We start from the raw sequence: 17,724 nt of genomic DNA on the forward strand, positions 1-17,724 counted from the left end.
ATGTTTAGTTAAAAAGTATTCTGTTTCCAACAAGTGCAGCGTGTGTGAAGTGTTGTGATTGATATTTAGAGATTTAGACTACGTTTTGAGTTTAATACTTGAGGTAAGCATTACTTTGTTTTTAATTTATTAGTTAGAAATATATTATTAATTTTGTTGGGAATAAGCCACAATTTTACTTTAAATTAGGTTTATTTTAAATAAATAAATAAAAAATAAACTTATTGTAAAGTAAAATTGTGGCGTATTCTCAAAAAAGTGGAACAGTAGGCGGTAGTGTAGACTAGCGCGGAGCATCATACTGTTTTCTGTATTTTTTAAATTTAAATAATATTTAAATATAAATTTAGTTAGTTAGTTAGTTAGAGTTCTCAAACCGACTTCTTTTTCTTAAACGTGGCATTTTACAATCTAAAATATGCAAAAAAAGTTACTTCCGGTTTTACTTCTGTTTTTTTATTTAAGAGGGGCGGAGTCTAACAATCATATTGTTTCCGTTTCCTAATGTAAATCTTTCTGAAAATCCTAAAAAACTACTGTATCGATTTTCAATTTAAAAAAATTGGCGTCGATACAGTTTATTTTTAGAATTTTTGGAACATTTACACCAGGCGACGGAAACGATGGATCGTTAGACTCTACCCTCTTAAATATCAGCAAAACTTACATCAAAACTCGATGTCGAGTTGGTCCGCTAGTAAATAATGCTAAAATTAGAAAAGCTCTTGGTACAGATGATACACAACTGGGTTGCTGAAACTAATAGAGGATGATAACATAAAAGTAGTACCAAGACTATTTAATTCAATATATAACACCGGAATGATTCCCACACACCTACCACTGTGCCCACATGAGCGGCATCTATCTACTACTATAGTTACTGAGCTATAGTTTCTAATATTCTTTTTTTTTACTATCCGCAGATGATTTCTATATATATATATATATATATATATATATATATATATATATATATATATATATATATATATATATATGAAATAGGAATCTAGCTCCTCTTTCGTTTCTTATTCGCGGTTTGAACCTACCAATTACATCTTAAAATTCATGTTTTCCTAATTTAGCGTGAAAATAAAACAAAAATAAGTATTTAGTATATTTTTAATTTTTTAATTCTTCAGATCTTATAGTAAAGATTATCTATGTACAATCTACTAAACTTTTTAGAGACTATCAGGTCCACAAAGTCCAGGATATTTCGCATTTCCTGGCAACCCTCCACAGTTTGAAGCAGGTGCTCCTTGCTCATACAATGGCGTTGAGCCAATGTTACCTCCTGGTCCATAGTTACATGCCATGTAATATGTATCCCAACCATCATCGTCGTAGAAAGTAAGACTGCAGCCAACGTGGTTGGTGGTAGCCCATACTATTTGTGTATAGTGTCCGACAGTTCTTCCACTAAAACAATAGAATAGTTACTATAGTTATAATTACTTAGTTAATAAATAGATGAACTAAGGTTGTAGTTATAAATGGCAAAGATTCAAAGTATATTCTGGTTCCAATTAATTTTGACTTGTTGATCAATTCTATTTATAAGGTAGACCATGCAAATAAGAATACAACCGTTATACAAGAACTAAATACAAAACCAAATAAATACATCGTGAAGACATTTAAAGAAGGAAGTATAAAAAGATAGTGTCAAATGTGACTGACCAACAATTACAACAGTACTACATCTTAATAAAATATTATTAAGATGTAGTAGAGACTATGGAATCTCCCTCAACATCCAAAAATGTAGGTTCATGAAATTAGTAAGAAGAAGAATGTGGTCTGATAAGAAAGAAAAAGTATATGGCTTTATAATAGTTAAAGATACAAGTTGCAAATGGAACCAACACAAATAAACTAAAGTATAATTAAAAACGATATGGCACCAATCTATTCAATAAACTAGTTAATACAGAATCAAGAATGAATAAGAAAATAATCTAGGTGAAGAATAAGAACAAAAAGAACAAAATTTAACAAAAGGAAATTAAAAAAAAAGATATATATATATATATATATATATATATATATATATATATATATATATATATATATATATATATATATATATATATATATATACAAGTTATACGCTCCCGAAGAAGCTGAAGCTGTTTTCACTTGAAGATCCTTTTTGTGTGGGGGATCATCCTATTCTATGTTCGATTTTACAGTTTCTGGTGTAACTTCGCTGCTTCCTTTACTTTTCTCCGTTCTTCTCTGTCTTTGATTGTTTTTTCTATATTTCTTACTTCCATATTCCTCAAGGCTTCTTCCACTTGTTGTCTCCTTCTCAGTTTAGGTTTGCCTTTGGTTTTTTTACCTGATTGTATCCATTCCGTTATAACTCTTAACGGATTGTTCTTCTCTCTTCTCATTATGTGTGCATACTATCTAATTCTTTGTGCTTTTATTGCTCTAACTATGTTTTCTTGGCCCATGCATTCTTGTATTTCGTAATTCATCCATTGCCTTGCATCCTCTTCGTTTTCCCTCTTTGGTCCCAATATTTTTCTGATAATCTTCCTCGCAAAAACTTTTCCCTTGCTGTTAATGTAAATGTTTCTGCAGCATATACTACTATTGGTCTTATGGTCGTTTTATAGATCTTCATTTTTGTGTTTCGGCTTATCTTCTTATCTCTGAACATTTTTTTTATTCTATAAAACGCTGTATTTCCCGCTTGAATTCTTCTTTTTATATCTACACTTTTATTTCTTTTGTTGACTAGTACTTTCAGATATTTGAATGTTTTAACATTTTCGAAACTGTGTGCATGTATTGCCAGTTCTGTCATTTGTGTCTTCTTTTTCTTGCTTATGTTCATGAATTTTGTTTTATTTTCATTTATTTTCAGTCCTCTCAGTTTGGCATCTGCTAAAAACGGATTTAGTATCCATCTGCAACTGTCGTAACTGTTTTGAATTTCTTCGGGGAAATAATCACAGAGCTGTTGTTTTAAATTGAGCAAAGTAACATGCATGTCAGCAAAAACTTGTTCAAAATTTGTAGCACTGTAATTGAATACATTTTCCATAATTTCCTAAAGGCACTGGAATGAATGGAGTTGTTTTTTGCCAAGTGAGGTCGACCATAAATCGATTTTTCTTAGAAACGCCTTAATTTTATCTGTGGCTGTATTTATATTAATGTCGCGACCTTGTAAATTACTGTTCAAAATATTTAATTGCTCGAAAATATCAGCAAGGAAACCTAGTTTCAGAAGCCAAATAGGATCGGAAAATTGATTTTCATATGGGGACTTCTCATCTTTCAAATACATTAAAAGCTCTGCTCTTAAGTGAAATACTCTTTTTAAGACGTTGCCCCTTGAAAGCCACCTTACTTCGGTGTGATAGAGAAGATTTTCAAATAAAGCACCCATGCCTTAGCAAATTTTTCTAAAAATATGGGTCTGCAAAGTTTTTCCTTTAATGGAATTTACAACTTTAATGATGGTTTTCATAACACGGTCCATTTCAGGAGGTAAAGCTTTGGACGCAAGAGCTTCTCGATGTAAAAAACAATGTCTCCATTTGGCATTAGGCATTATTTCTTGTAATTTGACGACAAGACCAGATTTATGTCCTGTCATAGCTTTAGCGCCATCTGTGCATATAGCAATACATTTACCCCAGTCAATATCATATTTACTTGTACGTTTCACAAAAGTGTCGAGTAAACATTTTCCAGTGGTATTGGTCTCCAATGGGGAACAAAATAAAATATCTTCTTGAATGCCATTATTTGTACCATATCTTACAACCGTTATGAATTGGGCACAGTTAGATTTATCTGTGGATTCGTCCATTTGAAGAGAGAAGTACGTGCATTTATTAAGATTTTCCACAACTTGCGCTTGAATATCTTTTGCCATATCACTAATTCTTCTTTGGATAGTATTATTTGACAGAGGTATTGTATTTAATTTTGCAGCCTCTCTTTCCCTACACATTATATGTACCATTTCAACAGCTGCTGGAAAAATCAGATATTCAGCAATTGTGTGTGGATTACTAATTTTGGCAACACGATAAGCAACTTTATAACTTGCTAATAATGTTTTTTCATTAGTAGTGGTTGCCAAGGGAAAACTGTCTTGCTGTTTGTGAAGGACGTTCAGCTTTCTTTCAAAGAATTCTACGGACTTGTCTTTTTTATCTGGATGTTTGCTATTTAAATGTCGAAGTAACTTTGATGGCTTCATGCTTTCTTTTGACAAGACTTGTCCACAAATAACACATTGTGGTTTATTGGAAATAACGGTAAAACCATATTTAAGATATTCAACAATGTAGAATCTGTTTTTCTTTTTATTGCTGCTACTGCCATTTTCAGACGTAGATGGTTCTGCACTTCTTTTTAAAAACTTATCCATAATTTATAATTTATCGTAGACGTAAATACGTAAACGGGAATACGTAAGTCGTAAAATATTTACTCATTACTCAACACCGCGTTCGCCACCATAGGCTGTTTGGATTCGAACTGAGGTTTCGTTGCGCATCGCCGCTTATATAAAGCCAAAACGAGGCTACGAGAACGTTCCAGAGTGCCATCTAGTAGCGAGCGCTTTCGCGATTATCATGGAAGAGTTTTGCGATGTAGACACAAGCTAATATGTCTCGGTGTACAATGTGCAGTCGACTTCTTATTATTTATTTTTATTGTAAATGCTATTCTGGCAGAAGTACCTACTACTAATTACTAGTGGGACAGATCGCAATCATTAAAATAATTGTATTAAAATAAAATAATTGTTTTTGATTTAAACTTAAAAAGTAAAGTAAAATTAAATTTGAGAAACCATCAGATAATTGTAAATTAGGCACGCTATTTCTGTCAAATAATATTGAATAAATGAGTGGGGGGAAACTGGGGGTCGCGAACAAATTTTTTAGCAAAAAGGGGTCGCGGTTTAGATAAGTTTGGGAAACTCTGATTTAGTATATTACTCTCTTGTGAGTCTTGGATAATTTTTCTTCTGTTTAGTTTGTCAAACGCATGTTTAAAGTCTTGGAAAAATATATATGTTTCTCTGTCCATAATAAATGTCTATGCACCCACAGAAAACAGTGATGACTTGACAAAACAGCAGTTCTATGAAACACTAAAAGAAAACGCCGAGAAAATCCCGGGAGAAGATATATTAATCCTTATAGGAGATTTCAACGCCCAAATAGGCAATGAAAATTGCTTCAGAGAAGTTGTAGGTGCAAACTCAATACATGACACAACAAACAATAATGTGGACACACACAAAATAACTTGGATGAGACCAGGAAGTCTAAAGGGAAATCAAATAGACCATGTACTAATTAAAAAGACACACAAACAATCGATATGACGTTAGATCTCACAGAAGGACCAAGATTGATTCGGACCATATGCTAGTGATCGGGTCACGTCAGAGATAGAAGAAAAGAAGCAGGAGACGGATCGAAGACACCACTTGTATGACCACCAAGTTCAGACAAGTAGATTAAGATCTCGGAGAAGCTTTCTGAAAAAATGACAAGCGTCAGCTACAACACATTTTGCTCTCTCGGAAGAAATGGCCACAATTTGCCGTATCCCACATGGAAAGCGCTAAACAGACCAAGAACTGGCGTTTCACGTTGTGCTGGTACCCTGAAGAAATGGAGATACCAGGAGGACGATACCTGCGACTGTGGCGCAGTTCAAAATAGTCACCATCTACTATCATGCACAGAGATGAGAGAGACCTGCACAAATGAAGACCTATTCTTAGCGAATGACATGGTCATCTATGTGGCCAACCATTGGAAATACAAAATTTAAAGCTGTTGGTGTTCCGGACACGGAAAGTAAATATATGCTAGTGATTATAAAATGTAAAATAAAAACAACGAAGACTGAAAGGCGAAAAGCACAGAGAAAATGGGAAGTAAATAAATTGAAAGAAAAATAAATGAAAAGATGATTAGTACAAGAAGTAAATATAGAGATGCAGTTCAAAGAACAACAAATGGAGGGAAAACAGTGGAAAAAGATCAAACAAGAAATAAACAATGCAGTAGAGAAAGTGGTTAACAAAATTCAAAAAAAAAGAAGAAATAATTGGTTTGACGATGAGTGCAAATTAGCAGTTTAAGAAAAGAATAAAACAAGATTGAAATTCTTAAGCACAAGCAAAGAAGAGGAACGAGAAAATACAAAGATCAAAGGCAAACGACAAAGAAATTATTTAAATCGAAAAAAAAATCAAAAAGAAGAAGAAATTATGAACGAGACAGAAATAGAAAATAAAAGAAAGAACTCAAAACCATTGTACCATTACTTAAAACTAGGTAATAAAAAAAAAGTAATAAAAAATTATCTAGTACGCCCCTGGGCCGAGTATAAAATATCGTCGAGTTTCCGTATTTATATTCTATAGTGAAATTCCACTATTTGGAAGAGTTATTTCGTCGTTTAAACGCCGAATGTCTTTAAATTTAAATGTACCCAGCGGTCTCCGAAAACTACCCGTTTAATTTGCGTTGTCTCATCAGAAATCATAGAATGGGCCTTCTTGTGTTTGATTTGTTCCAGGAGATTCATTTAAGTACCCCTTTATTTCATTTTTGTAGTTGCGCCAATCCAATCCCATTGTTTTATTCACTTATCCACGACACAGCTACTCCAAATAAACCCTGGGTGCCGTTCGCATAAGTTTCGTTTATTTTGCTTGCCCTATCTCTACCCCAATAATTTCTGTCGAAAAAAAATTATAAACACTTACTGGGTGTCAAATTTGGAAACCCACGCTGGCTCGTATTGGGCAACTTCCTTGTACCAACCATATATTGTTGAATTTATCATTCGTTTTGTGTCAATAGTCATCCCTTTGTATTGTTGGAGCATGATACTTTGACCGACCCATGACCATTGAGCTAAAATAAATTAATGAATGACATATAATAGACAAAAAAAACAGTTAATTTATATTATTTTCCCTAAGACAAGGTAATTCATAGAGTCCCATGCTCTTCAATTTAATCATGGATGAAATCATTAAAAACGTTATCAAAGGAAGAGTATACAGAATATGAAACAAAGAAATAAAAATACTCTGTTACGCAGACGACGCAACATTGATAGCCCAAAATAAAGATAGACTGCAAAAACTGGTAGATAGATTTAACATAAGAGCAAAAGAACTTAATATGACAATGTCATCTCAGCAAACTAAATCAATAGTAGTCAGCAAAGAACCAACCAGATGTAAAATAGACTGGCAGGATGCCTTAGTAACACTTTATCGCGAAACGTACACATTAACACTGAGATGAAGTCAAGAATTTATAAAGCCAGTACCAATAATGACATATGCCTCATTAACAAGACCCGATACAGCCACAACGCTAAGGCTACTGGAAACAGCAGAGGTGAGAGTACTGGGAAGAATTATGGGAAATACGCTGAGAGATCGATAGAAAAGTGAAGACATTAGAAGAAAATGTAACTTACAGTGTATAAATGAATGGACACAAAATGGAAAAAAAGAATGGAATAACCACATAAGCAGAGTGGAGCAGACCCGTGTCGTTAAAATAGGAAAAAATAAGTTACCAATTGGCAAAAGAAGTATCGGATGATCGCGCAAAAGATGGAGTGAAAACCTTCCATAGTGGTATTAATCCGTAAATGAACAGGCAGAATTGCTTATAAAGATGAAGAAGAAGAAGAAAATTTATACTATTTAATTAGTTAATAAATATTGGAATTAGATTTTAACAAGCTTTCAAATGAAGTTTTACAAGACTTTCTTTGGTATTTGAAAAATTTGAGACGTGGCTGTCTTACGTGCCTTATTGAAATTCAACAAAGTAAGACTTTGTCCTCATACTGTATATAGATTACACTATCTTCTTTCACTGCCTCTTCAGGAGAATCAAACCTCTTAAAGAGGCACTCAAACCGTATTAACGGTATTAAGAGCGTAGGCGCAAAATTTCGGGCCAATGCTTTTTAAATGCATTCATTTTTTCGAGTCCTGAGAAAACTAACAAATATTTTTGAAAAATTTAAACGCAGAATCAAAGATTACATTATTACCGAGGGCCGAAAGTCCCTTAGAATAAACAATAAGTTTTTTTGAATGAGATATTTGAAATTCAAAATCACACAAAATTTTCTCTTTTTTTTTCACCCCTGTAACTTAATAAAATAAACATTATAGAAGTTTTCAGGGACTTTCGGCCCTCCGTAGTAATGTATTCTTTCATTCTGCGTTTAAATTTTTCAAAAATATTAATTAGTTTTCTCAGGATTCGAAAAAAAACAATGCATTTAAAAAGCATTGGCCCGAAATTTTGCTCCTACGCTCTTAAAAGGAGGTCCACAGCAATTTAATATTGCAATGTTTATTTTAATTTATTTAGTTTTTTAAAACCAAATTGGAAAAAGACTTTATGACTTGTACACACTTCTAAAATATAGGTCAAACTGGCGACAGATGTATGTTCTCAAAAAACTTGATAGTGTGTAAAATTTTTCTTCAATATTACTTGATCTTCATTAGCATCATCTTCATCATCGCAGTATTCATGGAAGAGGGATTGTCGACACAAAACAAATTAAAAACATTAGAAGGCCAACTCTATTATAAGGGTGAAAATCCTTTAAGGTTGTAAGATTTTCTGGAACAAATTGGTATACAGGCATTCATAGATGGACTATAAGATATTGAAATTCAACAAGCTCTCCGATTACATCACAAAACGCTAACTGGACCATTAATTTCATCTCAGGAATATGAAGTGGCAAAAAGTATTTCCAGATATCGCCCAAAATAAAAAAAAATAAGATTTTAAGAAGATGAGGAAGTCGCAGGTAACCTACTTTTTTATCCCAAATTTTAAACGTCCTGCAAAATCTTCAACAAAAACTCAAAATGATCACAGAAAATGTTTAAATTGCATAAGAATGACCATTTGCAGAATAATTGTAGAAACCGATCTCTCGAAGGGAAGAAGAATCTAAGAATAAGGTGCGAAGGTTACCTAGATCGACAATCAGAAACCGATCACAAAGTACCACTAGAAACAACAGTAGATATAGGTCTGCTAATATATTGGTCTGCTTCGAATTCCATGGACGGCTAGCTGTACGAACATCTCAGTTCAAGATAAAAATCAAACCCAATCAGCGGCTCTCTAGTACTGTTTACTTAAGAATTTTAAAGTTCTTTGGTCATATTCATCGAAGCGGTTGGTGGAGCAAGGAAAGCCTAAGGTCAACGCCAAAGCGGAAGATCTCCACAGCGATGGACATCACGACAAAGCTTCTCAATAAGCAGTTTACTGAGGCAGTACATGTAACAGATGACCGCGACTAAAGGAGAAGTATCATTGATCAGACTATTCAAGCTTTTGAAGCTTATTGATGAACCACATTTGCCAAGAAGTTAACGACTATGATGATAATAGGTCTTTAAGAAATCGATTTACCACAAGGAAAAAGATATTCTGAAATCTAAAGTTGATCATTTGAAAGAGCAACTAACGAATAGTAAAATATTCTTAGAAAAACGAATGTACCCAATCTTCTGGTATTTTTTGGATTCAGATAAAGTCTGGCTAGAATTTGAAAACAGAAAACTTTTCCTAGACTGAAAAAATATTTCCAGACAACGCATAACGTCCAATTCAGGATTTAGCATTCAGGAAAACAATATACTATTAAAAAAGAAATTAAGTGGTTACTTACATGTACTTCTGCATGTGTCATGATGATATACACATTCGTTAGTATGGCACTGTGCTATATATTCCAGTTCCTTATTTGTAGCTCTAAAAATATTTTTAATTATTATTATGTAACTGCATAAAATATAAAAAGAGGAAACAAAAATACTAGCATATCAAACAATGCAGCCAACTAATAAAGTCAACAACGTTTCAACACAAGAAAAGACACAACAAAACGTGGATCTCCAACGACTACTTCTTCTTCTTCAGTGCCTTATCCGGTCCTGATGTTGGCGATCATCAAGGCTGTTATGGTTTTGTTGACTGGTTTGCGAAACAGCTCCGCGGAGGTCATCCGAAGCCATTGTCGGGGGTTTTTAAACCACGAGATACGACGGCGTGCCGGTCCTCTTCTGCCAAATACTTTACCTGGCATAACGAGTTGAAGAATTCGATGTTTTTCTTCGACTCCATCACTTTCTGTGATATATGTGTTTCTGCTTTTTTCGGTTATTCTTTTTTGAAATAAGTATCTTGTGAAGTCATCCTGTAAGCTTTCGATTTTTATCTTTGTAGTGTATTCAGGTGTTTTGTTATCACATATATGTGTTTTCATTCGGATTTTGCACAATACCAATTTATGATCGCTTCCTATTTCTGCTGATATTAGTGCTCTTACGTCCAAGATTTGAGAGTGATGTAACTCTCTATACGACAGAATATAGTCTATCATAGATCTTTGTTGTTATTATTTGTTGAATTCCTAAATTCCGTAATTGGCTCATCTGCTACTTTATTATAGGTAAAGGTCTTCTTCTGTTGTACCTTCTCACAAACCTTCATTGAAAATTGACTGAGCCCTTTCTTTACTTTGTCTGATTTTCGCGGCCTTTTTTAATGCAGGTGGATAGTTCAGTTCAACATATCAGCAGACATTGTGATGAAAGAATATTACGGTCTGTATGAGAAGAAGCCCCAGCTGGAAGAAGACAACGTAAACAACCTTGACTCTGGTGGCGAGATAATATAGGCACTATTCTATCACGTTTGAACATATTCAGTTGATAGATCTGTTGCCTATTTTTAACGAGATGTAGATCCATTTTATACGTCTTACAGTGCATTTGTAAACGTGTTCTTTTTTTTCTTCCTCTTCATCAATATTTAGGCATTTTTTGCTTGTTTCGGTATATAAAAATCGACACATCCTATCAAGAAGCACTCTACACCTCATCGTCCTTTCTTTGGTTTTGTAATTTAGTTCACAGCTTTTAGATTCATGTAACATTCAACAGATTGATACCTCTACAGATATAAGTATATCAAGAGACCTTCATATTTTAAAATATTTATGTGGTTTGCATTTGGAACAGTTGAACTGTTTCTTCACTTTTGTGTATAACCATGGTGTTTTGCCCTGGAAATAATCTAGAAAGATTTTGCTAAAGTCAAATAGTTTACGAGTCCACTTTGAGTGACTTAAGTACATAATTAGGATGTTGATACAGCTAAAATCATTGTTACTCATGACAAAAAAAAATATTTATTGCAAAAAGAAGAATTACTTACCATTGCTTGCATATTCGTTGCTGAAGGTTGAGGCCCTATCGTTTCCTGTCCAGTAGCAACTCTGTTTCTTAATTGGTTGTGAACGTCTATTACCAGTTGTCTATCTTCATCATCAAATTGCATTACTTTGAAGTTTTTGCACTTTGGACCTGGTCCGCAGTTCTATAATCATTTAATAAAAAACAAATATATCAGTAATAGAAACCTTTCAACCGAAATAACATTGGATACAACAAAGTATAGCGTACGAACATCCGCAAAGTACCTAGGAATGTATCTGGATAAAAAAATGACTTGGAAAAATCACATAGATTATCTAATCAAGAAAACAGAAAAAGGAATTGACATCTTACGGTCAGTGTGTGGAACAAAATGGGGATCAGATCCAAATGTAGCAATCCTGTTGTAGAAATACTACATTCGGTCGGTACTGGATTATGGTTGTTTCTTTTACAATTTAGTAAATAAGTGTCTAAGGCTAGGAGCGTTAAAAAAGATACCGAGAGATTGGTTATTTACAGAAGTAGCTGAAACTTCACTTAAATATCGCCGAAAGATTCTAGCTTCCAATTTTATAGCTAATGTAAGTTCCAAAAAAACGTCCAAAAATCAATATACTGTTTACATCTGGTCTTGTCCATAGATATTGGAAGTCGAAAAAAAGTTTAACTATTACAAGTCATACCATGTAATACATGAAGTAATAGAAGAAATACACTCTTCAGATATGGATCCAGTATATAACATAAATATTTACAAAATCCATCCATTTAAATGTGTTTTTCTCCAGAACTACTCAAAATTTGACCCAATGATTAGACAATACATATTTAAGGAAATTTAGAAAAGTATCTTCCCATATGTCGATATATCTTTACGGATGCATCAAAGAACAACAAACAAGTAGGTTGTGCTGTATTTGATTCACATAATAACCTTAAAAGATCTTTTCAGTTAAATGAAAAAATTACAATACATACTGCAGAATTAATGGTCATATTAAAAGCTCTTCTATATAGAAGTAATCTGAAAGTTACATCAGAATCATTTGGAATATGTTCAGATAGTAAAAGTGCTGTTATGAAAATAAAAAATAAATTTTAGCATTAAACAATACATACAACCTTTAATTTTCACCCTTCTATCACCAACCCCTATTTTTTAATAGCGAAATTACTGTAACAGAGTTAAACGAAACGGCTTGACCGATTTTTATGAAATTTTATATGAATATTCGGTTGAATATACTACTCTGACTTTTCTTTCAGGAAAGTTGTGTTCATTCAAATTAGTTGGCACAGTTATAAATCAGGATGATGTAGTCAACTGTCCTATTGAGTTTCTGAATTATTCGAAAATTAAGCGGAAAACATTCTAGTAAATGGAAACAGTGGCAGAAAATATAAAATAACTGAAGAGATGAATGAACTAATCAAAATTTTACACCTGAAATGGTTATTATTGGGAGAAATAAAGAAATTTACCGTGTTTACAAACATAAATATTATACTTTTCTTTATATTAACCTATTAAATTAAAACACATACTATCACTGCACTATTACGTCTAAAGTTCAAGATAAACAAAATATATGATTCATAAAAGCTATTACGCCGAACAGTAAAACTTGTGTTATAGTAATTCTCTAGCGTGTTATCTCTCTTTTACATTATTATTCAATCTTTAATTTTGTGTTTGTTATTCTAAAGGTGGGTACACATATGCGAGCCGAACGGTATACGTACAGTACGCGTACAGATCCTTGAAAAATATTCTACATCGTACTAATCGCATACTTATCTCGATCCATGGAAAGCGACAAACCAACAACGAACACACATGTGCGAAATGATTCATTTTATTTATAATTTGGGTGCTGATTTATGTTCCTGTTTTTGCTTGTTTAACAAAAATAAAATTATGTACAGTAATCATCGACGTATAAATAAAGATTTTATCTTTATTTATACGTCCATGACAATAATCAGTTTACTGTTTTCTCACGTCTCTCTAGGAAGGAACACGTCATTCACACAATGTCGATTTGATGACACAATAAAAATGTTCGCTGCGTCTAGTAAGCGCCGTCCAAACTGAAAGCCGAGCTTCCTTTGAAGTCGTGAAATAAACCGCAACAATTTGGTTCGCGACGAGTCACGATGAAACAGTACGCAAGCGGTTTTTTCTGCCGTACACATTAACGAATATAGCGTTCACAAACGGTTCGCGAACAGTTCTGCTCGCAAATGTGTACCCGCCTTTAAAGACTCGGCAACGTTTTTATCTACCGGGTGATGCTAATGATTTTATAATGAGCGGATATTACAGCTGCCAAGGACCCAGAAATGCAATCACAAAGACTAATTTCTGCATAAATTTATTAAATATAAAAAAAAGATAAAAATAAATTTGTACTGTTTAATAACAAACATATTTCAATACATTCAAAAGGTTAAATATTTAAAAAATGTTAAAGCCAGTGTGGCAGTTGTTGCTTGTGTCTAGTTAGATAGAATGGTAGGGATGATAAATCTAACAATTGCTAAACACTTCCCTAGATTTTTTGAACCATTTCCTTTCTTCGTTGTTACCGTAAGGAAATGCCTTACAAAGAAGAATTGATATAAAAATAAACAAAATCAAAGACATGCGATTAGTCACCAGAAACAACCAACCTATTGTGATCAACAACCAGCAAGAAAAAATTAATGGCTACAATATGCTTAATCTATATAATTAGCCTTCTTCGGTCCATCTTTGGACATAGGCCTACCCAATCCTTTTCCATTCTTCTCTGTCTGTCGCTACAGTCATCCACCTAGAGCCCACGTGCTTCTTGATATCATCTGACCATCTCATTTGGGGCCTTCCTACGCCTAGTTTATATTCCCACGGTCTCCAACTTATAAGAATTTTATTCCATCGGTCTTCTTTTTGTCTTATATTGTGTCCGGCAAATCTCCATTTCCATTTTGCAACTTTTTGTCTAACATCCCTCACTTTTGACCCCCTAGCCCCCCTACACAATCAAAAGCTTTGGCATAGTCACAAAAAGACAGTATATATATACATATAACATTTATAAATGGGATACCAAATTAAGCTACAATATTTTAGTTTTGTTCGCACCAGCGATAGATACAACAGTTTAATCGGTCTTATATCGCTAAAATTTCTACAGTTTCTGGTGATAAAAATATAAAAAACAAATAGACCATCAGATAATAAGGACAATTAATAAAATTAACAAGAACAACAAGACCAGAGTTATAATGCCAACAGGGGTAACAGAATGCATGGAACTAAAAGGAGGAATCCACCAAGGAGACTCGCTCAGCCCATTGTTATTCAATATGGTGATGAATCAAATAATTCACGAAGTAAGAAAACGACACGGATACCACATGGGAGCGCATAAAATCACGATACTATGCTATGCCGATGATGCAGTACTAATTGCTGATAACGAAGATGACCTACAAAGGTAGCTCCACACCTTTAATATCACAACAAACAATTTTAATATGAGAATATCAGTAGAAAAAACTAAATGTATAGTGATGAGTAAAGATCCGCGTAGATGCAAACTAGAAATAGACGGCAAAATTGTAGAACAAATAATGAAATTCAATTACCTAGGAGTAGAGATTACTAGTGACAGGGATATAAGAACAGAGACCACAAGGCAACCATCAAAAGCGGCAAGAGTAAGTGGTTGGCCACGGAAAGCAAAATGAAAGTATACAAGACAACAGTAAGACCAATCCTAACATATGCAGCGGAGACAAGCATCGATACAAGAAAGACGAAACAATAAATCAACAATATCGAAATGAAAGTATTAAGATCAATAGCGGGCATATCATTAAGAGACAGATAAACCAACAGAAGTATACGCGAACAATGCAAAATTCAAAATATTAACAGGTGGATAAAAATAAGAAAAAAAAACTAGAACGAACATGTAAACCGAATGGGACCAGGTAGATTAGCGAACAAAAAGGTGGAAAGATAATGTTCAGTCAACAACGACTGAAACAGAATAAGAGGCAGACAAACAGGAGTAATCCTAGGTGCACGAAGAAGAAGAAGAAGAAGAATATCAGTATTGGAATCAAAAAAAAATATATGCGGGGCGCGATTTTCAGCATTGGAACCCACAATAAATAAATCTTGCCATGTCTATGACTTAAGACACACTGTATAACAAGCTAACTAAATAATATAGTGAAATAAAAGTAAATAAAAATTCCAAAGAAAATAATGTCTTCATTTACTTTTATGAATAAAAATGATAAAACAAATAAACAAATACTAGTACTTACCACATCCTTGCGGGCACACACCGTGTGTATGCCTTTCTTACATTTGAACGAACAATAATCTGTCTTCACCGTGTGAAGAATCAAAAACAATAACAGAAATTTAGCGCTTGCATTCATTGTTGCGTTTCCCAAACCTTCGACTGCTTGTGTAATGCTTAGAATTCGTTGTTTTTATATACCTGATCATCTGCTTATCAATACTCTAGGTATGCCCTTAAATTGGGCTCTTAGCATTATTGGCATTATTATTGACTATCATTATAATACTAAATTGGTAATAATTATAAAGTACTAGGTTTGAGTCTAATAAAAAAATAATTTACATATTGTAAACTATTCAATTGTCGTTATTTATTTTTATTTATGAACTGCTACATTCTTTTAGATATCAAAGATATTTTAATAACCTAGAACTGATAGTATCCCATTTAACAAGGTGGATTAGTCGGTGAAATGCATAACATCTTTCAAGAAATGAGAAGAATGAATATAAACATATTAGGTGTAAGCGGAACATGGTGGCCTAACTCAGGTTACCTTTAGACAGAAACATTGACAACCAGCATAGACGTGGAGTAGCAATTATTTTCGATAAAGAGGTCAACACGTCAATAGAGGGTTTTTTCCCAATCTCAGAAGGAGTGATACTACTATAAATAAGGACATCACATACAAAACTAAATTTGATCCAAGTATATGCGCCAACGACGAATGCAACAGAAGATGAAGTAGAAACATTCTACCAACAAATTGAAGATGCACTGAAAATGACAAAGGGTCGACAAAAGAATGGAAATATTGGAAACCACCAAGACACGAAAGCTGCAATATCTGGGACATGTTGTGCTTAATGAAAGATACAACATACCTATTTCAATTAATTATACGAGGGAAAATCCAGGGCAAGAAAAGTGTAGGAAAGAGAAGAATGAGGACTTGGAAAGGAAAGGAAAGGAAAGGAAAGGAAAGAAGAACTTGTGGGAATGGTACGGATGCACATCAATCTAACTATTCAAAGCGGCAGCATCAGAATAGCCATGATGATTGCCAACCTCCGTCGCGGAGATGGCATGTATAGAAGAATTATTTGCTATTTTTATATATTATCAACTGTCGATGTGTTTTGCCTGATGTGTTGATGGCAATTAATCAAATCTAAAACATTAGTAAATTAACCTTTAATTGTGGCTTATTCCCATTTAAATAGTAATTAATTAGGGCAGTATTCATCTTGCTCATCATCCTCATACATAGCCGCTTGCACAATCTTCTCATCAGTTAACACTTCATATTTTTATATCTCACTTTCTTCAACACCAGCAGCCCATTCTTGAGCTTCTGCCTCACTTATTTGAGGATCATTGGGTTCCCTTAATTTATTAAAAAGCTGGGCTAAGGGAATGTCATCTTCTGTTTCATCATTATCAGTGAGAAATTCAGTGTGCAAATTTTTCCATGATTTGTTAAGTAGAGATGCCTCAACATCGGTGCAGCAATTAGCCAAAAGAAAAACAGTGTCCTTTAAAGATATCGATGTTAATGTCTCCATAAACTTCTAATCAGAACATAATAAAAGACAGTTAACCAAAAGTGATGTGCGGTAATTTTACTTCACATTTTGTATAACGTTCTGATCCATTGTCCAATGTTGCCGTCTTTAGAGATAAGTTTATCTGCTGATAGATGCCCAGGATAATTATCTACCAAGTCAAAAAGTATTCCAGTATTCTTAAGTGAGAAAGGCACAAGGCCGAAATAGCTGTAGTGATAAAATATTATAATAAATTTTGTGAAAGTTTTGAAAACAAAGTTTTTAGTGTTATATTAATTGGTATATACTGAATGGCAGCTACTTAAAAAGATTTTCATTTGTCGAGCCAAAGCCCAGCATAAAGCCCCACATACTTCTAAAGGTTCCTTATATAGGGTCTCCTTCCATCCATTTTTCATTGTAACAGGTTCAGTGTAGTTTTTAGGTAATTCACAAGGTAGAGAGCCAGCAGATAAAACCATCATCATACCTACTTCATAGTCATCAAGATAAGAAGGCATACGTCTACCTCTTGAACTTCTACTATTCTCATTTTCTTAATTATTATCAGGTTGTACTA

The 17,724-nt window shown here is 33.6% G+C and overlaps 1 protein-coding gene across 1 annotated transcript; it reads right to left on the reverse strand.

The window, feature by feature from the left end:
- Window positions 1–1,148: 1,148 nt before the first annotated feature.
- On the reverse strand, window positions 1,149–15,773 carry LOC140449906 (venom allergen 3-like). The gene is made up of 6 exons (XM_072543322.1): window positions 15,614–15,773; window positions 11,289–11,450; window positions 11,181–11,227; window positions 9,739–9,821; window positions 6,770–6,920; window positions 1,149–1,425 (listed from the first exon to the last, which is right to left on the reverse strand). The coding sequence occupies exons 1-6, from the start codon at window positions 15,728–15,730 to the stop codon at window positions 1,188–1,190; spliced, it is 798 nt and encodes a 265-aa protein (XP_072399423.1). The 5' UTR covers window positions 15,731–15,773; the 3' UTR covers window positions 1,149–1,187.
- Window positions 15,774–17,724: the final 1,951 nt, after the last annotated feature.

Source organism: Diabrotica undecimpunctata, chromosome 9 (assembly GCF_040954645.1).
Source record: "Diabrotica undecimpunctata isolate CICGRU chromosome 9, icDiaUnde3, whole genome shotgun sequence".
NCBI classification, from domain to species: domain Eukaryota; kingdom Metazoa; phylum Arthropoda; class Insecta; order Coleoptera; family Chrysomelidae; genus Diabrotica; species Diabrotica undecimpunctata.

What these genes read in the sequence shown, in the direction of transcription:
- LOC140449906 (XM_072543322.1), bottom strand. Translation starts at nt 15,730, where the DNA reads ATGAATGCAAGCGCTAAATTTCTGTTATTGTTTTTGATTCTTCACACG. An exon ending in AAGTCACTCAAAGTGGACTC is followed by an intron (nt 9,822 to 11,180) that starts GTAAACTATTTG and finishes AAATATTTTTAG; the next exon opens with AGCTACAAATAAGGAACTGG. An exon ending in TGACACATGCAGAAGTACAT is followed by an intron (nt 6,921 to 9,738) that starts GTAAGTAACCAC and finishes AATTTATTTTAG; the next exon opens with CTCAATGGTCATGGGTCGGT.